We start from the raw sequence: 21,531 nt of genomic DNA, 5'->3' as shown, positions 1-21,531 counted from the left end.
TATGATTTTAGAAAAAGATACCAAGACAACTCCATGGTGGAAGGAATATTTTTTTTAACAAATGCTGCTGCACAACCAGACATCCACATGCAAAAGAACGAAGCCCTACCTCACACCATATACAAAAATTAAATCAAAATGGATTATAGAGCTAACTATAAGAGGGAAAACTATAAAACTCTTAGAAGAAACCAAAGGAGTAAATCTTTGTTACCTTAGATTAGGTGATAGATTCTTAGGTATCACACTAAATGATGAAGAAAAATTTCAAAATGATGACTACTGCCTGACATTTTCAAATAAAATTTAAGGTATTCAAAACAAAGTGTTAATGGACATATAGATATGCAGAAGAAATACACAAATACCTATCATAATCAATCTCCAAACAGTAGTTACTTTTAAGGAAGAGAGAGGAGGGCAAAGGGAAAAAATAGAGTTTATAAAGTATATGTAATCTCTGTTTCTAAAATGAGCTCAAACAAATAGGACATCCTTAATAAAATAAATTTATCATACTTGATAAAATTTGCATATCCGATCAAAGTGGGTATGGGGATACACATGTACTTTTATGAATATTTGAAACACTTTACATCTTAACAAACGTAACAACAATTTTAAAACAAGCAACAGTATTTTAAAAGAATGAGATGTCCTTATCATGAGCATTCATTGCCAGGACAGCACAGGGTGAAAAATGAAGGTAAATTAAATAACCTGATCTGAAACTACAGGAGTTATAAGAAAGAGTCTGATATTACTTTGGGAATAAATACTGATATCAGAACCCTTGTCACTGTCTTTATTCAAAATGGACTAAAAAGTCCCATGCCCCTAGGATGAACACTGGAATTTTCCACTTGTTTGTATTCTATATAAATAGTTGGGGCTTATGTTTATTTTAATAAATTCTCACTCCCTCTCTCCCTGCTCCTAAATTTGTTTCATCTCATTTTCCCAAGCTTAAATATTTTGTTTCACTCCCCCTGCCCCAGATTTGCATTTCCTTTTCTAAGAAACACTAAATTATTTTCTTTTCCAATCGCTCATAAATCAAACAGTACATTTCTCTGGTTGCTTTTTCACTTTCATCTACATGTTAATTGGTTTGTTTACATGTTTTCTGCATCTTTACTTGTCTGAAGTGCAGAACAAACTGGTGCTAAAAAGCGACAGTTTCGCAAGGAGAAAGGTGGCCCACGTAGGCCTTACCAGGAAGATGTGGACGCAGATGAGGACTAAACACGTGCCTCTCAGACCTGTTTCCCACAGGGCTCCCGTGAAGCTGCAGGGGCTGTGGGGAGGACACAGTTGCTGTCACAGTTAGAGGGCAGTTAATGTGCAGGTGCTGGCCCTCCTCTCCCTGTAGATGGTAGCCTCGGTGTCTGAGAGCCCAGTAGGCTGCCTGGCCCAAGACACACAGGACAACAGTTATCATCCCTGAGCACCTTCCACTGCCAGGCACTTGATGGTTATTTCATTGAACTTAGGAAACTCATAATTTCCTAAGAGGGAGGCATCACCATCTCTGCTTTACAGACTTCTTTACTGGGTAGAGAAGTGAAGCAATACATCCAAGGTCACACAGCTGGAAAGGGCAGAACCAGGGTTCCCATCCAGCTGCGGCTCATGGCAAAGCCTGCCCTTTACTGCTCATGGCTTCTTCTCTTGCCAGCTGCGGGAGCGGCATGTAGAACATACATATTTTTTGGTGAAGCATTGCTGTTCCTTACAACCCACCATGCAATCAAGCTACCTATTATAGTATACTCCAAATGGGGCAGTGTTTTCCTCAAGGAAACAATCTGATATGTCAAGTATGACATTAATAAAAACAAGTGTTTGCATACAGACACACACACACACGCACACCCCATGTATGGATGCCTGGGTGTGCATCTCAGAGCAAGGGTGGCACCTGCTGTAGATGAGGCAAGCTCCTGAGATGGGGCTCCTATAACTACTTGCTCTGCAAACCAAGCCCCTAAGAGGAACAGAGGTGTACCTGGATAGGATCCTGGGTCAATCTCATGGGCCCGATGCGTACCTCCGCAGAAGCAACCTGCTAAAAAAAAAAAAAAAAGCACATGAGATGTGTTGAGTCACAAGCTACAGGAATTGACGCATTCTTCCTGACACTGGATATTATATCATGCTACTTTGCCGCTAAATAAAAGGATCCAATTAATGACCTGGAGGCAGTTGATAAAACATACTGTACAATACGGTTCTGATTTTATAAAAGTACACATGTATTTATATGCCTTGAAATGTCTGGGAGGATACATCCCCAAATGCTAAGTGGTGGGGTTTCAGGTTATTTTTCTTTTAAGTGTATGGCTTTTTACAATAAGCACTTATTATTCTTTACTCTCTCTATGGGAGAAAAAACTGATTATTGACAGCACTGCTATGCTGCACACGATGCCAGGTTGTTACTCCTCTGAAATTTCTAAAGAGTAAAAATTTCTCTCATATGTGGAAGCTAAAGCATTTTGATGGTTTTAACAGCGTTTCCCATATTTAGATCTTATTTTTCATCTTCATGTTTTAATACAAGGAATAAACAGCTCACTCTTAACTGTGTTGATCATGACTAAATTATTCATTTCAGTTGCACCTCCTCAAATAAACTGAGTAACCCCACACCACGACCACAAGAAGCTGAACTCTGCCCCACGACTCCAGGAACGAGCTTAGGTGTTCACTGGCCCACACCATCTAACTGCCTTTGGCTGCAAGCAGAGAGCAGATACGTATCTTCATTTTAAATTACTAGATTGAAGGTTCTGCCTCACCTCCACGGATCCCGATTTGTTTTTCTCTAAGAGGCTGCAGTCATTCTGCCTCTGCTTAGCAGCTTATCCTGCAATCAACACACTACGTTGACCCCCGTGGGTCGGGTGGGACACCTTCAGAGTTCACAGGACCGGAGACACCGCAAGGACCCAAGGGTCAGAGGAGGCTTTATCAGGTAAACGATAAAGGCAGAACTTTCTTTAAACTAGACTTTGGAGACTAAATACTTCCCTTTCTCGCCCTTTAACTTTCAGTGGGCATGGTGTGAATCTTCTCCAACACCTGACCATGAACTGCCAACATTCTGCAGTCCATGGGGTCGCAAAGAGTCAGACATGGTTGAGTGACGAACTGATTTGAAGCAAAGCTACATCCTGCAAGGTATCTATACTGATACTGTGCCCAGCATACGTGTGCAGCCCAGAATTCCACTGGAAGAGGGGCGTCACCAGGCCTCCTGCATCACTGGGACTCCGGCCCCCCATGCAGCTTCACCCTAAGAGCAGTTTTGCTTGTTTTTGGTCTGAAACAGACATGCCTCTTCACAAATAGTGCAACTGCCAGAATCCTACTAAAAAGTTAATGATTAAGAAATGAAACCAACTTGGTACAGACAGGGAGATCTGATTGATAACCTGAGCTATCTCTGCACTCTCTGTGATGTCTGCTGGGTAGACTGCTTCAACCACACACAGGAGCCACCCCCCCTCCCCAAAGCAAGGCCCCCTGTGGTTGCTCCAGCAAAACTGGCCCTAAAGAGGGACACCTAGGGATGGAAGATAGATAAAATGAGAACTCAACAAGAGTTTAAAAGGAATAAAAAAAAAGTGACTCACATTGGAAAGCCAAGGGATTGAGGGAAGAGCAGAGACTGCCCCCTAAACAGACACACACCTACATACTTTGAAGGAACCAAGATGTGCATGAGGTCATTAAATGGGCCATCTTCAACTCTGCCAGGAAAGCACGTGATGACTGTGGGAGCCCCGTGGCCCCCAGCCCTGAGCCGAGCCCTTTCACATGAGCGACCTTGGCAGGAGGCAGGCCGCAGCCACTGAGCAGTGGCTCAGAGATTCAGGAGCAACCCTCAACCTAGAAGCTCTTTTTCCTGCTGTCAGATAGGAAAGGCCCTCCAGCTTTCTCTGGAGCCACAAGAGTTCCTTGCCTGCATCCAGCACGGTAACCTCTAACCTGACCCAGGTCGGCTGGAGTCTGGCACCTGAGGCCGAGCCTGGCAGAGGCCTGGCAGTGTTGCCGAGCCCCCTCAAAGGCCTCTCTCTCCCATCTCCACCCAGCCCCACCCCCAGTCCCATGTCCCTGGGCCGCCTCCCTGGGAACACAGGTCGCCCTCGGCACCAGCCTGGGGGGCCTCTGCTTCTCAGCTCCTCTGGTTCTAACCCATACTTCCTTCTTGTCTCTCGACTTGCCTTCTTCTTGGTAGACCCTGGCTGCTACACCCAAGAGAGGTGGCTATCCCCACTGAACCAGACCCTCTCCTCCTGGTCTCTGAGCACTGGCCTGAGGCCTGAGCAGCCGCGGGTCTGGGCAGAGGCAGTGGCAGTCTGCAGAGTTCTCCTTCTGCCCTGGGAGTCTTACTGCCTGCATCTCACCCACTGCCAAGAGAACAGATTATGAACAGAAACAGGAGAGCATTTACTGACGTCTGTGTAGCTGAGCCAGGATTGTCTACTTCAGAGATTGAACTGTGAGCGACTGCAGACACACAGATCCTCAATTAGCATATTAGCTCTGATTCCAGGAAGTCACCACATTTGCCAAGGACACAGAAGCAAGAAGGAGGTGGGGTCATGGGTATTACAATTCCAGCTCTGGAGAGGAGAGGAGAGGAGGAGGAGAGGAGAGACACACTTCCTAGCCACCTCGACCACAAGCTCTCCCCTCAGCCTCACTGGGAAGTACTGCTGCCCAACGGTGCACTCCTCACGGTCCAATATTAACAGTGTGTCAAATACGTGTGTGCACACATGTGAGTGCAGTCACCTACACACCTACATGTAGACACGTAGCAGGGTCACCAGTTCACACTCAGATGAGTCGGCTCTCCAGGAAAAAAGAAAAGTCCGATTTTGTAGCATTTGCTGATTCTACAGTGTAAATACTTTCACCTTGGCTGAAATCAAGCCAGTAACCTAGGTCCCTGAATATGCAACTGGGAGTACACCTTTTCATTCCAAGTGGGTCTAAGAGAGAGACACCCTTTCAGACTTGGTTGATGTGCGCATTTCTATCATTGGCTTTTGTTGGAAAGTTCAGTGAGATACAGAATTCTGATTGGTAGACATTTCGCCTCAGGCTTTGAGGTTGAGAGAAATGAGATCATCTTTCTGGCTTTGAAGGTGGGGAGACCAAAGACTCTGATGCTGGGAAAGATTGAGGGGCAGGAGAAGGGGATGACAGAGGATGAGATGGTTGGATGGCATCCCTGACTTGAGGGAGATGAGTGTGAGCAAGCTCCGGGAGTTGGTGAGGGACAGGGGAGCCTGGCATGCTGCAGTCCATGGGGTCACAAAGAGCTGGACATGACTGAGCGACTGAATGACAGCAACAAAGATCGAAGAAGGCTTCATGAAAACAAGTGGGTCATGGACGGGAAGAAGAGACCAGGGCTGGGAGATGAAGTCCGGACTCGGGGAACAATGAAAGCAGGCACAGAAGCAAGAGTGCAAAGATGCTTGTGGGGAAGAAGACAAGGGTCCAGAGAAACTGGATTACAGAGCACGAAAGGGAAGACTATGTTGGGGTCAGATCCTTAGAAGGATTTTGGAAAGGAAATCCCTTTTGATTCTGTAGGCACCAACCACGCGGCAGGTTTTTGAGTGGAGAATTACCAGGATCAGATTTATGAATTGGGAAGAAAAAAGAAAAGTTTGTTTTTCCCACTTTCTGGATAGTCAAGAACAGAGATTTAGCAACCACAAAACAAAGATGCTGCTATGAGTAGGAATTACAGCAGTGAAAACAAGTGGGGAAAATACATCACAATGATTAAGAAAAAAAAAATTACCCCCAGTCCCCACACAGCTTGGACTCATTTCAAAGGAGAGGGAACTCCCAAGGAGAAAAGCAGCTGGTGCAGGGCAAACAGACGAGAGACTGAGTCTGGGAAGAAATCAAGGCCGTTCACGTGGCCGGTCCATCGTCATGTCACGCTCTCCGCCGCGGGCATCCACAGTTCTCGGTAGCTTCAGGAATTGTGTTAAAGAACTTGGATTCTGGCTTTAGAGCTCCCCTCCAACAAGGAGGAGGAGAGAATTCAGGCCAAGCGGTTGACCTGGAAAGGCCTTCTTCCCACATCTGCTCAGCTTGACGCCTGCTCAGGGGCCGCTCACAGGCCCCCCACTCCCCGGAGGCCGTCAAGGCCCAGCTGCACCCCGACAGGACTCAACACACTCTGCTCAGCTCCTCCTGTGCTTCAGGGCACTAACCTTACCACCCGTTTAAATATCTTTCTCCTGGGAAAGGTTGTGAGTGTCTTGAGGGACACTGACATTGTTTTTTTCCCACAGTTTTGTCCCCAGCATCTAGAAAGTGCTCAGTCAAGGCTGGTGCTTAATAAATAAGTGGAACTGAACGAAACTGCCTAAGATCACATAGATTTGAGACTTCATTTTTCCTGACTCCCAGTGTGCTGCTCTTTGATTGGGCTCCAAATTGTAAAGCCTCAGTTCTGACTGCACTCCCCATATTTCTCTTATGGGTTTCTGGACTCTGGATGGATCCAGCACCTGGTGATGCCCTGCTTACACCCTAGAAGCCCGTGCTGCTGCTAACAGGGCTGCCACCAGGATGAAGAAGCAAAAACGGCATGTTGTGTGTCTGTCTGGGGCGGGTACGGATCTTCCCATAGCTTCTGTCTTCCAAAACAAGCTCAGAACCTGAATCCTCCCCACTTCAACAACTCCTTGGGAATCCCATCCTCCCCGCCACCTGCAGGACTGAGTGTTCATGCACAGGTGTATACACACACATAGCTCAGGGCCAAACCAACTTCATTTCACAAAAATGGGACTTCATTGTAAAAATAATTTTCATTTTTCAATGCCCTTAATCAATTTGCCTGCTGCCCTGTTGGCTCTAATTTTAAATTAGTATTTACTTCTCTAAAGGGATCCCCTTTATTTATTTTTTGGGGCTCCAAAATCACTGCAGATGGTGACTGCAGCCATGAAATTAAAAGACGCTTGCTCCTTGGAAGAAAAGTTATGACCAACCTAGCTAGTAAAGTCATGCTCAAAATTCTCCAAGCCAGGCCTCAGCAGTATGTAAACCGTGAACTCCCAGATGTTCAAGCAGGTTTTAGAAAAGGCAGAGGCACCAGAGATCAAATTGCCAACATCCGCTGGATCATGGAGAAAGCAAGAGAGTTTCAGAAAAACATCTATTTCTGCTTTATTGACTATGCCAAAGCCTTTGACTGTGTCGATCACAATAAACTGTGGAACATTCTGAAAGAGATGGGAATCCCAGACCACCTGACCTGCCTCTTGAGAAACCTGTATGCAGGTCAGGAAGCAACTGTTAGAACTGGACATGGAACAACAGACTGGTTCCAAATAGGAAAAGGTGTACGTCAAGGTTGTATATTGTCACCTTGCTTATTTAACTTATATGCAGAGTACATCATGAGGAATGCTGGGCTGGAAGAAGCACAAGCTGGAATCAAGATTGCTGGGAGAAATATCAATAACCTCAGATATGCAGATGACACTACCCTTATGGCAGAAAGTGAAGAGGAACTCAAAAGCCTCTTGATGAAAGTGAAAGAGGAGAGTGAAAAGGTTGGCTTGAAGCTCAACATTCAGAAAACAAAGATCATGGCATCTGGTCCCATCACTTCACGGGAAATAGATGGAAAAACAGTGGAAACAGTGTCAGACTTTGTTTTTTTGGGCTCCAAAATCACTGCAGATGCTGATTGCAGCCATGAAATTAAAAGACGCTTGCTCCTTGGAAGGAAAGTTATGACCAACCTTGATAGTACATTAAAAAGCAGAGACATTACTTTGCCAACCAAGGTCCGTCTAGTCAAGGCAATGGTTTTTCCCGTGGTCATGTATGGATGTGAGAGTTGGACTGTGAAGAAGGCTGACCGCCGAAGAATCGATGCTTTTGAACTGTGGTGTTGGAGAAGACTCTTGAGAGTCCCTTATACTGCAAGGAGATCCAACCAGTCCATTCTAGAGGAGATCAGTCCTGGATGTTCATTGGAGGGACTGATGCTAAAGCTGAAACTGCAATACTTTGGCCACCTCATGCGACGAGTTGACTCACTGGAAAAGACTCTGATGCTGGGAAAGGTTGGGGGCGGGAGGAGAAGGGGACGACGGAGAATGAGATGGCTGGATGGCATCACCGACTCTGTGGACATGAGTCTGAGTGAACTTCGGGAGTTGGTGATGGACAGGGAGGCCTGGCGTGCTGTGATTCATGGGGTCGCGGAGAGTCGGACACGACTGAGCGACTGAACTGAACTGAACTGAGACAGCATATTAAAAAGCAGAGACATTACTTTGCCAACAAAGGTCGGTCTAGTCAAAGCTATGGTTTTTCCCGTGGTCATGTATGGATGTGAGAGTTGGACTATGAAGAAAACTGAGTGCCAAAGAATTGATGCTTTTGAACTGTGGTGTTGGAGAAGACTCTTGAGAGTCCCTTGGACTGCAAGGAGATCCAACCAGTCCATTCTAAGGGAGATCAGTCCTGGGTGTTCATTGGAAGGACTGATGCTGAAGCTGAAGCTCCAATCCTTTGGCCACCTCATGCGAAGAACCGACTCACTGGAAAAAACCCTGATGCTGGCAAAGACTGAAGGCAGGAGGAGAAGGGGACAACAAAGGATGAGATGGCTGGATGGCATCATCGACTCGATGGACATGACTCTGAGTAAACTCAGGGAGTTGGTGATGGACAGGGAGGCCTGGCGCGCTGCAGTCCATGGGGTGGCAAAGAGTCGGACACGACTGAGCGACTGAACTGAACTGAACTGAAAGGGAACCCCTGTCTTCACTCCATTCCCAGGCCCAACGTCCTTCTTTACTCCTCTGACCTGTGGGAAGCCAAAAGTTGTATTTGACTCGTGCCTTTTAAATGAAACGAGGCCTGTCCTCGGCTTCTGGTCAGAAAGGCACCAGCACCGCAGGGTCCACAGGCCCACCGCTGCCCCAGCCTGGGAACCCCTGGCTTGTCTTACCTCCCTTCCCTGGCCCCCTGCCTCCAAACACGCAGAGTGCTTCTCTGCTCCTTCTGGCTCTGTTCAGCCAGAGGCCCCGGTGATCAGCCTGGCCTCCCAGTGGCCTCCGGCCTTCACTGCGCTTTGACTCTAGCCACGCTCCATGGCCTCGGGGGCCACTCTCAGTCCTCCCCTGCCCTTCTGCCTCCAGTTCTCCGACCTGAAGCGCTCAACCTGGGCTTCCCGTTAGAAGTCTCTGAAGAGCTTTTAAAATGTGTTAGTGTCTGGGTCCTACTTCAAAGCAAGAGACTTAGCATCTCTAAGGATGGGGCCCGTGCATTAATCTCAATGGCACCCAGAGTTGAGAGCCACCAGTCTATTCTTCCAAGCAGACACATCTGTGATTAACTTCAGATGCTCTTACATATTCATTATGTAACAGATATTAACGGAGTACTTACCTGGCAGAAGGCACCAAAATCTACCCGGACTCAGCCATCATGCTTGAATCCAGACACCCACAGGGTTTTTTCCAGATAACCCACTCCAAAAATACAAGATGACCACTCAGGTAAGAGGAAGATACAGCCCTTCACATTTGATGATTCTGCCACCCTAATAGTATCCCTGGACATCCCTGGTGGCTCAGTGGTAAAGAATCCGCCTGTCAAGCAGCAGATATGGGTTCAATCCCTGGGTCAGGAAGATCCCCTGGAGAAGGAAATGGCAGCCCACTCCAGTATTCTTGCCTGGGAAATCCCACGGACAGAGGAGCCTGGTAGGCTACAGTCCACAGGGCTGCAAACAGTCGGACACGACTTACTGACTAAACACCAACGGTATCCCTAAATTAGAATCAAAATAAAAAAATTTCATAGTCTTTTTTTGTTACACACACATTATATACGGAAGATTACTCATAGTCATGAGATACAGTCGGTGACAGATCTACCAACTTTGCATTTTATGCTCTGCTGTTTGGAATATTAATTTGGCAGTATAAGGTTTTATCACAAAAATACAGACATATAAATGTCTACTATCAAAATATACTGCCATAAAAGAAAAGATCCATCTGGCTTTAAAATTTAAACCTCTTATTCACCAAAAGTAAAAGCAAAAAACACTTTAATAAAACAGAAAAAAAGATAGGTACTAGCCTGAGAAATGACATCTACAATATAGAAAACCAACAAGTATTAGTAACTGGAACATAACAAAATCCTTAAAAACACTAAAAACACAAACACAAAGAAAGTTGGGTGAAAGATTTGAAAAAGAAAGGCACAGAACAGGAAATACAGGTATGAAGAGATGCTCAACATTTAGTAATCAGGAAAACAAAAATTTCAAATTACAATGAGATAACCATGTCAAAATCAGCTGTTGTTTTGATCAACAGAACAGTAGAATTAAGAAGTCAAACACTGCCGAGCACGGGCACAGAGGAGTCCCACAGGAGCTCATACATTGTTGCTGGGAGAGTAAAACGGTTCAGCCACTCTGAAAACATTCTGGAGATTTCTAGTAAAGGTGAAGCTAACGTGTGGCCTATCACCCACCTACTACAAGAATGGATCTCTAGGCTCAATGAAGGATACTTGTAAGAACATTTGGAGCAGATTTAGAACGAAAATTTGGAAACAGCCTAATCCACGTTCATTAACATCCATCACCAAAAAGCTTCTGTTGAGAAATATTCATACATTGGAAATTATATGACAGTGAAAATGAAACGACTAAAGCTACCCATTCAAAATGAAGGAATCTCACAAATACCAAGTAAAAAAATGTCGTAGAAGAATACAGACCATAGAATCCTGCTTAAGGTTTTAAAATATTTAAAACAATACTGAGTAAAAGCTTAAGAGTGTAAAAGGACAAAGAAATGCTTCTAAACTCCTCCGAGTTGAAAAGTGGCCCTGCTAGTGAGGGGTGTATTCAGGGACTTCAGGTATTATTCATCACTGATTCTTTTTAAGCAGTGAATACTGAGTACATAGGTGTTTACTGAATTATACTTTCTTATTAGTTGCTATCTTAAATACCAAAAAATTACTTTAAAATACATTTAGTTTTATGGGAAAAGTCTGTTTTGGGGTTAATTGAGCAAGTAGTCACTATGCAAATTAAGAACACATATACTTTTCCCTCTAGTAAAGTCTTTATTTGGGAAAATAAGATGCTGTATTTAAAATTCCTTAGAATATGGATAGTGCTTTCTAGAAACTTGGTAAAATGCAATCCTAGGAAATGGGTCTGGAACTCGGGGGACTTTGCTCAAGGTAAATAACTGTTCTGTGCCCCAGTAAGACAAGAGGGAATTGAGGGCCCACTCGCGATGGACATCATCCCCTGTAACAGGCACAGCAATCTCATTTCCTTAAAGCTAGAGAAATGCAAGCTCCAGACAGGTTACTCCACTCACCTGAGGGCTGGATTTGAGATTAATGCCCATACCTGCCTTCTGTGGAAGGAAGGTTATGGTCTTATCTGCATGTTCACTTATATCCAGACGCAGTGATGGGCTCCCCAGCCCTGGGTCTTACGACTCCGCCACCCCCATCCCTGCCCTGTCCATCCTCCACTGTCCCTGTTCCGGACAAGGCTCCTCTTCAGAAGAATTGCTACTACACTCAGTGAGCCTTCCTGGCAAGGGAAGAGAGGAGGCCATATCCCACCATGCCTGGAAAACACTGCAGTGACAAAGGACAGAACCACCCTCTAGTTAGCACTGGAACGGTACTTCAGAGAAACTTAAAAATACAGGCAGAAGGCGTCCAAAATGCCATGAGATACAATCCATGGAAAATGTGGCCAGCACAGTCTGATGAAGAAACCATTCCACTACCCAGAAATACCAGATGAAAGAGAGAAATTAATTAAACAATGGAGTCGTTTCATCTACAGCCATCAGAACTCAGTTTGAAACAGACTATGCGTTAAAAGCAGGGTGGGGCATGTAGAGAAAGGTCCAGAATACTATTCATGAAATGGTGAGGACAGAAAGGCTGCTGGCATAGCACAATGAAGCCTTAGAGAGAATTGGCTTTAGAGAGAAAAAATCCTAATTACACTTCAACATCGTGTTTACATCCAAAGGCTTTGCGTCATACCTGCTGAGCAAGAATCAAGGCACCAGACTTTTCATTAAGCTAGCAATTCAGCTGCAGCGTCACAGGCCAAGCATGTGTGTCAACATAACACTATTCCCAGATTCCAAAGGTCAAATTCAGGGCCTGACTCGGAGAACAGAGGAATTTTAAGGCAACCACAAAACGTGACATCCCTCAACCAACTTCCTTCCTTTTATTAGAGATATTACTGATAATAGAAACAGCCAGATGACTTCAAGCATTTAAAATCACATGTGTAACAGAGGCTGAGAAGAGACTGTTGATCTCTGACTGTTCAGAAGGCAATTACTTGGACTGTGGAAAAACCCAATGCTTTCTGAGGCCCTTCCATCCTGCTATATGCCTTCTCCTTAACAATAAGTGAAGGTGGGGGAAACTGGGGAGGGACGGTATTCAAATCAGTCCATTCTGCTATGTGGTCAGCGGTCCTGGTAAATAGATTTGATGGGCAAGAAAACAGAAACCATCTGCTAAATAGGAGTTTCAGAAATATCCTGTGGATTTCAATTATGCAGGCCGCCTCTGTCCTCGGTTTCATCATTGAAAAGCTAGAACCGCCTTAAAGAACCAGGAGCCTCCCTGCTTGGCTACAGGAGAATCTCACACGAGGCCCCCTGGGGCTCATGAAACAAAACTGGATTTTCAGCCACCTCTGGCACCACACCAGAACCAAATCATGCCCATTCTCCTGACTCTGGTGTGTCGGGGCCCCTCATGCTGGATGAACCATCACAGTCAGACCCTCAGTCCATGGGCTGCATGGTTGTTGGGGGTGATGGATCTGCGTGGAGTGCTGACTCCCATTTAAAAGCTTATCCCACTTCAACAAATCCCACTTAAAGGTAACAAACTCATGAGAAGCCACCCACAAACTGTCCACTTTTGTTCGGAAAGGAATTTTACTTTGTTGGCAAAAAACAATGATTTCCAACTAGCTATTCATCATATGCGGAGAAGGCAATGGCAAGCCACTCCAGTACTATTGCCTAGAAAATCCCATGGATGGGGGAGCCTGGTGGGCTGCAGTCCTTGGGGTCGCTGGGGGTCGGACACGACTGAGCGACTTCACTTTCACACATTGGAGAAGGAAATGGCAACCCACTCCAGTGTTCTTGCCTGGAGAATCCCAGGGACGGGGGAGCCTGGTGGGCTTCCGTCTATGGGGTCACACAGAGTCGGACACGACTGAAGTGACTCAGCAGCAGCATTCATCATATGCACAGTTCACATCCTAGGTAAAGCACTATACGATGAGAAACTCAACATTTTTAGGAGCTCAGCATATGGACAGTGGACCCCGAGTCCAGCAGAGCAAATCTTGAAAGTGCCCCCAGCCTCCACCCCCAGCCCTTCGCTCCTCCCTTTATCTAACGAAGCTGCACATGTCTAGGGCAGCGGCAGGTCCCTGTGGGTCCACACTGACTTCCATCAGAAGTCAAGATGCCAACACCCACAACCTTACTTCTGTTTAAAAAGCAGTACTTTTCAAGAGTTAGAGAGGAGGACAGGGGAACACTGTGAGGAGGGCGATGACCTCTTTATGGGCGTGTGGCTGAGCTGAGGAAAGGCATCCAGGGCAGCACTCTCCTCCTCCTCCCAGAAACCCAGAGAGTCGGAAATGGGCAGAAAATGAATGCGTTCTCTGGGGGAGGAAAAACCAGAAAACTCCCAAGCACAGCAAAAGATAAGTCTCCAAAGACCATCCTATCAATCAAGGTACATTTCTTTAAAAAGGTGGTTCGAATTCACAGCCTTTCTTTAAAAAGGTGTTCGATTCCCACACATGTTCCTCTTCTCTTGGCTGGAGATCAGGCTGAAGAACACACTCCTGTCCGACAAAGGAAAGGAAGCGCAAGGCCCCCTTCTTGTTCTTGCTCTGAAGCTCTGCCCACTTGCGCCTTCTGCCCTGGGGCTCTTATCTCTTGGTACTCTAGGCATTAAGTACCTTCATCTGAGAGCACAGCACTTGGCAAACAATTCAATAATGGTGATAAGAAATAAGCCGGAGGTACCTGTGGGGTGCTATGGGAACTCAGGCAAGATGCATTAAGCTCCTGCTGGGAATTCAGGCAGAATTCCAGGAAATCACAGGAGAGCTCAGTGAAAAAGGTGGCGTGAGGATGAGACAGGTGAGAACCTTGGAAGGGGCATTTCAGGCCTATGGAGGACCGAAAGGAATGTCAAAGAACGGACTTCCCATGGGCAACCACAGGCAGCGTGGGTCTGTGGGTGGGGATGCTGAGTCTGACCAGGGAGGAAGGAGTCAGCTCACAGCTTTGCCATGGTGAGCAACTTGGACTTACTACCCCTTTGGGTAGCACTGTTGGATTAGTATTTAGCGCTTCCCTGGTAGCTCAGATGGGAAAGAATCTGCCTGTAATGCAGGTGACCCAGGTTCGATCCCCAGGTTGGGGAGATCCCCTGGAGAAGGGAATGGCTACCCACTCCAGTACTCTTGCTTGGAGAATTACATGGACAGAGAAGCCTGGCGGGCTACAGTCCATGGGGTCACAAAGACCTGGTGGATATGACTGAACAATTAACATTAGTTCTTTTCTGGCTGAAGTGTGGATAGAGTAAGGGCATCAAGACCAGGGGACCGGAAACCAGAAAGCAGCTGCTGCAATGGCCCTGTGGGTCTCAAAGTGTGGTTCCTGAACCACCAGCAGCAGACTCACCTGGACTTACTAGAAATGGACCCCCTCAGGCCACTCCAGACCTGCTGAGTCAGAAACTCTGGGGGCGGGCCCAGCAATGTGTGAACTGATTGGCTCTCCAGGTGACTGTGATGCTCACTAAAGTCTGAGAATGACTCGTGTAGACAAGAGGGGATGGGTGCCTGCACTAGGGGCGGTGTGGGGGACAGAAGGGGATGGATGTAAGGCTAAGACATATGTGTGTAAGGGAGGGTCAAGACACACACGTGTGTGTAAGGGAGGTTCAAGGACTGGTGTGAGTGACTGATTGGAGCTGTCAAGAATACAGGACACCAAGCAGGCCTTGAGGGAGGATGAGTTATGCGCTGGGCGTGGGGAGCTGGAGCTGTCTCTGGGCTGTGCAGCTTGTCAGGCTGTGGTATACATGAGCAGGAAGCTCAGAGGACAGCTTCCTGTGACCACTCAGATCAGGAGACCAGAGACAGAACTCTGAAGACACCAGCATCAGAGGGCCGAGGAGAGACAGAGGAGCCCACAGCAGCGCGGAAGATGGAAAAAGAGAAACAAAAGGAAAACAAGCTGGTTCTCCCAGAACCTCTGGTACTTCCACAGGGCATAGCTAAGCAGGTTTTGTTCTCCTACCTTAACACCGTGCTGTGCTAAGTCGCTTCAGTCATGTCTGACTCTCTGCGATCCTATGGACTGTAGCCCACTGGGCTCCTCTGTCCATGGGATTCTCCAGGCAAGAATACTGGAGTGGGTTGCCATGCTCTCCCCTCCAGGGGATCTTTCCAATCCAGAGATGGAACTTGCATCTCTTGCATCTCCTGCCCTGGTGGGCGGGTTCTTTACCACTAACGTCACCTGGGAAGCACCCTTAACATTAGGGTATCTATTTATGTAACCCACCATCACCAATAAGATAAAATCAATACATGGTCGTCTCAAGAGATGTCTAGACGGCATTTTGATCAAGTCCAACATTCCATTTTAAAGTTTCTTTTGACAGCCTCTCCAACATCCACTTCCACCCGCTCCTTCTTTCTTCCCAGGGGCCACTGACTCCTATTTGGAGAGCTAAGTAGTTCTAAGAAAAAATGTGAATTTATTTGAATATGGCTAAGCGTTTGTCTTCCTTGGCTATGGTGACTGGTTGGAGGTAGTCAGGTGACTTAGTCTGGTCCAATCAGAGCTCTGTCATGGGATTCTGCTAGGAAGGCTGAGAAAAGGCAGCTCTCTCTCCCCGTCACTGCCCCACCCTCTGCCCCCCTCTCATATTCAACTCTCCCTGGCTGTCAAAAGAAACGTTTCTTCAACAACTGCTGACCACCCAAGACATTACAGTCACTGGGAAAAACAATTGCTCATTACCATGCAAGTTAATACATGGCTCAATGTGGATTTGAACTTGAACTCCTTGACTTCAGAACCTGTGCTCTGAACTACCTGAACTACTCTCAGACTTCCTGAGCGTCATCAAAGAAGACTGAAATAAATGGAATGATATATGCCTTCCTGGATGGGAAGTCACTATTAAAAAAGTGTCATCTCCGCTAAGCCAATCAATATATTAATTGCTATAAGTATCCTGCTGGTGGTTTAGTCGCTAAGGCATGGCCAACTCTTGAGACCACGTGCACTGTAGCCCGCCAGGCTCCTCTGTCCAGGGGATTCTCCAGGCTAGAACACTGGAGCGGGTTGTCGTGCCCTCCTCTAAGGGATCTTCCCAACCCAGGGATTGAACCCGTGTCTCCTATGTCTCCTGCATTAGCAGGTGGGTTCTTTACCACTAGCGCCTTCCCGGCTGCGGGTACCTTAAATGATTAGAACCTTGGAATGTATTTAAGACTCTTTAAATTGCTGTTCCCTTTCTTCTGCTTATATATCTACCACAATACAGGCATACCTCTTTTTATTGCACTTCACTTTACTGTGCTTCTCAGATACTGATTTGCTTCATTTTTTTACAAATTGAAAGTTTGTGCCAACCCTGTGCATTGTCAGATAATGATTAGTACTTTTTTTTTTTAGCAAGAAAGTATTTTTGAATAAGTTATGTACTTTGTTTTTAAAGTCATAATGCTGTTGCACACTTAACAGACTATAGTAATCATAACTTTAATAGGCACTGGGAAAGAAAGAAAATCGAGTGACTCCCATTACAGCGGTATTTACTTTATTGTAGTGATCTGGACAGGAATCCACAATATCTCAGAGGCATGCCTGTATTTATCATGTAATAATTTTGTCACCATCACCACAAACTGTTGGGGGCAAGAGGACCCTAGGAGACAAATGGCAACTCCATCCAACCAGTCAGAGAAAGAGTAAATGATCAGTTGTGACAGGATGCATCCAGCACCCAACACCCAAACCCATCTGCCACAACCAAGACTCACAGATATTTGGTGAGAGGGTGTTTAATACATCATTAAAAAGCTGAAAAAGCCCTTGGTAAATGGAAGATTACTCTGCTCCTTGGCACAAAATGCAAGCTGCTGGAGAGCAAAAGCTGCCAATGTTGATTCGGTTTTGAATGTAAAACCAAATCTGGAATTCCTTTTCCCCATGTGTAACTAAGGGGTAATAAGACATGCCCTTTGGGGAGGGCTGATGCTGGCTCTGCATTATTCATGGATGTACCTCCAGGGCTTGGCACATCAGGCAGCTGATAAATGATACATATTATTATGCTGATCTCTCATTCATTCTTTTGGAAAAATCCTTACTAATCCCCACAGTAAGCCAGAAACCAAACATTTGTAATCTAACTTAATAAGCTGGATCATCATAACATAAGCTCTTTCTTTAGCTTGCATCAAAATGTAGTCCTAAGATATCTGACATATTTACACGAAAACACAAATGTCAACTTTTGTATCAGGTAACTTTACCACCATTCTCCCTCCCAATATCACAGAAAACCAAGAACTGTTCTACATTTTCACTTTCATTATTACAACAAAGTCTTCAAGGCATTGACCTCATGGTGAAGGATGATTTCCAACAATTTGGGAACTGGAATGCTTCCAAGGGGTCATCTTCTTTAACCCTTTCATTTTATAGATCACCAAGTAAGGCTCAAGAGGGTACTGCTATATTCAAGGTTGTACTCAAATAAGATGTCACAGTGGAATGAAATCAAAGTCTTCAAGTTGCTAGGATAATGATACTTCCACCCTGCCCCCACTGTTTCATGGTAACCACCAAAATGCTCTCCTGTCAAAAACAGAAGCATAGAACACCACATTTGCAAGCCTTTTAAAGAGAAGATGTTGGAACACATTAACTTGTGGTTAACTTTATCTCCTATTCCCTGCCTCACAATTCTGCTTATAATTTAACATAAGGACCTGTAAATATATACCATGTGCTTGAGAGAATGGCAGCTAAGCCACAGAAGTTACAAGCCTTTGTTAGAAATTCTGAGGTTGTGAGTTATTTTTAAATAAAGAGGCTAATCAAGAGTGTACAAATTTCTCAAATGCCTCATTTTATCATTTTCCTCTGTATCTTTTTCTCCAAAGCCTCCTTCAGAATCTAACATAATATATTTAGCCATGAAAGAAGACCAAACTAATTGAGCAGTCTCTCTAGCCACTCCATTAGAAGATGTGTCTTTCAGTGTGGACTTACCTGTTGATCAAAGACAAGCTGAAAGTGGCAATGGGAGAGACTAAAGCAGTGAGGGAGGGTAGGAGGAAGGGCTAAGAGGTCACTCTTGTACGTTGCCAACTCGTGTCCAGCTTTCTGGCAACCCCATGGACTGTAGCCGACCAGGCCCCTCTGTCCATGGGATTTTCCAGGCAAGAACACTGGAGTGGGTTGCCATTTCCTTCTCTAGACTCTTGTATATGGTTAGGTAAATCAAGGACAACTTCCATAAACTAGAAGAATCTTCTTGGACCACTACGATGTCTTACTAAAGCAGAGACAGAGGTCTGGGTCCTTGAGTAATAATAAAAAATAACCGAAGGCAGTAGGAGAAAACTGACTGAAGATCAAAGATCTATATTCTGTCCCAACTTATACATTAACGAGCTGTGTGATCATGGACAGACACACTATTACTCTGGGTAACCAGTTTTGTAACATGACAGGTAAACGCATAGCTTCTAATACTTATCCACAGACACAGCCTATTGATGATGGTTGGAGATGTAGGCTGCTTGAAACCCCAGATTTCTTTGGTCTTGTGTCTCTTATTTAAAAATATTTCAAGGACAGGCTCACTTCCAGGGCCTGTATGTCCCTGAGCAACTTATTTTATCCTCTGTGAACCACAGTTTTTTTTAACCAACCCTTTTATAAGAATAACTAGAAAATTTTGGAAGAATATGTTTAAAAAACATCCATTAGAAAGGATTAGTGTGATCACAAGGCAGTGAGACTTTGCCAGGTCAAGATACGGGAGAGAAAGAAAGGTGAGAAGCAAGAACGTGGCTTTTGGTGCCCACATCCTCTCAAGGCCATTGACAATTCAAAAGTAGCAGACGACAAGCTAAGCAGAGCTTCAATACATCTCACAGAGGTGGAAGGACAAAACTGGAAGCTTGGGGCCCACTAGGGAGGGAGGATCTTGGTAAACACCTTAGGTCTTCAGTTGAGCAGAAACCTATGACGTTTCAGTGAGCTACAACCTACAAAAATAGGACTGAGCTGGAAGCAGAACAGCCTTCACATGGCATGAAATCTCTCTGTGAACCATTTCCATCACGGACTGAAGTACTCTCGTCTCTCCCTTGTCCAGCTGCAAACTAGAAGCGAAAGAATATTCCATCTGCATGAACAGGCCATCATCCAGAGTCTCAATCTATCTCTAAAACCGCTCAAATATAATGTCCAACACACCATAAAAATTAACTGGGTTACAATGAAAACAAGATTGACTAAAGGGAGACAATAATTAAGTATACACACAGAAAATCCAGATAATGGAGTTATCATACATAGACTTTAAGATAACCATGGTTAATATGTTCAAAGAATAAAAAGACAAGATGTAAAATTTTGGTAAAGAACTAAAAATTGTAAAAAAAAAAAAAGAAATGGAAAACTTCATTTTTCATTAATGTACTAAAAAATATAATAATTAAAAATACTCACAAATGGGTGGGTTTATAATAATATGAGACACAATGGAGAAAGAACTAAAATAAATGTCAGAAGAAAAGATCCAGGTTAAGGTACAGAGAGACAAAAGGATGGAAAAATGTGTGGAGTATATGAGCTATCTGAAACACAGAGAAAAGGTGTCACGTATATGTAATTTCAATCCCAGCAGGCCTAGAAAGAGAATGGGGCAGAAATGATATTTGAAGAGGAAATGGCTGAGAATTTTTCAATAGTGAAGAAATGAATCAAATCACAAATTCAAGAAGCACTATGAACCCTAAAAAGAAACAATACAAAGAAAATCACATGTACTCACACTGTAAAAGAACTGGTGAAAGCAAAATGCAAAGTGAAAATGTTTAAAAATAGCCAAATAAAAAGACACATTGCTTTAGCAGAGCAATAGTCAAGACTGACAGCAAACTTCTCAACAGAAATAATGCGAGGTGGAATACAATGAAATTATATCTTCAAAGTGCTGAAATACAATACATGACAACCTATCATTCTACAAAAATAATAATAAAATAGATGTTTCAGACAAACAAAAACTGAGAGAATTTTTCAGTAGAGGAAATACTAATAGGAGACCTTTAGTCATTCAAAGACAAATGATCTCAGATGGAAGCTCACAGATTGGAAAAAATGAAGAAAAGATATATATGTGAGTAAGTCCAAATCAATTTTGTGTTTAGATGACAATGACAATGTCTTCTTGAATTTAAAAATATAGAGTGTTAAAATACATGACAACAGGAGAATAAAATTAGTAGGGAAATAACAATATGATAAAACTCTAAGGAACCAGAAGACGGAGCTTGAGGCAATGAGTGTTGCCAGGCAGTGAAAGGAGAATTTCAGCAAGAGGGAACCAGAAAAGGCGGATTCTAAACTCTTCCCAAAGCTCTGGCTGACTCTTGACCCACAAAAGGACAGGGAAAACTTCAAGGAGTCCAGCTAAAGATAAAAAAGCTTAATTGAGATTTGAGCTTCGATACACCTTTGAGTCTAATCAAATTAAACTGCCTGCAAAAATAAACCAAAATTTCAACATTCTTCAGACTAAAACAGAATTCAGTCTCCTCAACATATCATTCTCAATGTCCATGATATAAACAATGGCAACCCAGAGATAACCCAGATATTGAAATTATCAGACAAGACTTTAAAGCTGCTATTACCTGATGAGGCAAAGAAAAATATGCGCATAACAAATGAAAAGAGAAGAAATCTCAGCCCAAAATAAAAAAGGTAAAAAAGAACAAGACAAAATATCAGAACTGGAAAACAGAATATCAGAAATATTCACTGGATGGGATTAATAGCAGAAGAGAGATTTCAGAAGAAAGTTCATGAACATGAAAGTACATCAATAGAAGTTATCCAATCTGAATAAAAGAGAAAAAGGCTGAAAAAAATAAACAGAGACTTAGGGATCTATGGGAAATATCAGAAAGGCCTAACATATTGATAATTAGAGTTCCAGGTAGAGAAATGAGATAAAGAATGGGAGATTCAAATATTTGGAAAAAATATAGTAAAGATTTCCAAATTTGCTGAAAGCCATATGTTTACAAGTTTAAGAAGTCAAAATCACAAAGGAGATGGAGATGAAGAAAGTTACTCTGTA

General features: G+C 44.3%; 1 protein-coding gene across 18 annotated transcripts in view; it reads right to left on the bottom strand.

Annotated features, from left to right (window-relative positions):
* PDE8B (phosphodiesterase 8B) overlaps positions 1 to 21,531 on the bottom strand; it is a 352,403-nt gene that overhangs the window by 127,944 nt on the left and 202,928 nt on the right. For 14 of the 18 annotated variants that reach the window (XM_055436840.2, XM_088839884.1, XM_088839887.1 and 11 more), the window contains one exon: positions 2,009 to 2,068. In XM_055436840.2, the coding sequence (XP_055292815.2) occupies positions 2,009 to 2,068 (60 nt within the window). The remainder of the gene's footprint in view (positions 1 to 2,008; positions 2,069 to 21,531) is intronic. The other 4 variants (XM_055436847.2, XM_055436850.2, XM_055436846.2 and 1 more) reach the window with 1 other exon arrangement.

This window comes from Moschus berezovskii, chromosome 9 (genome assembly GCF_049115385.1).
Source record: "Moschus berezovskii isolate FMDL1 chromosome 9, NW_MosBer_1.0, whole genome shotgun sequence".
Taxonomy (NCBI): Eukaryota; Metazoa; Chordata; class Mammalia; order Artiodactyla; family Moschidae; genus Moschus; species Moschus berezovskii.
Note: the sequence above shows the minus strand (reverse complement) of the source record. Positions and strands in the feature narration are given on the sequence as shown.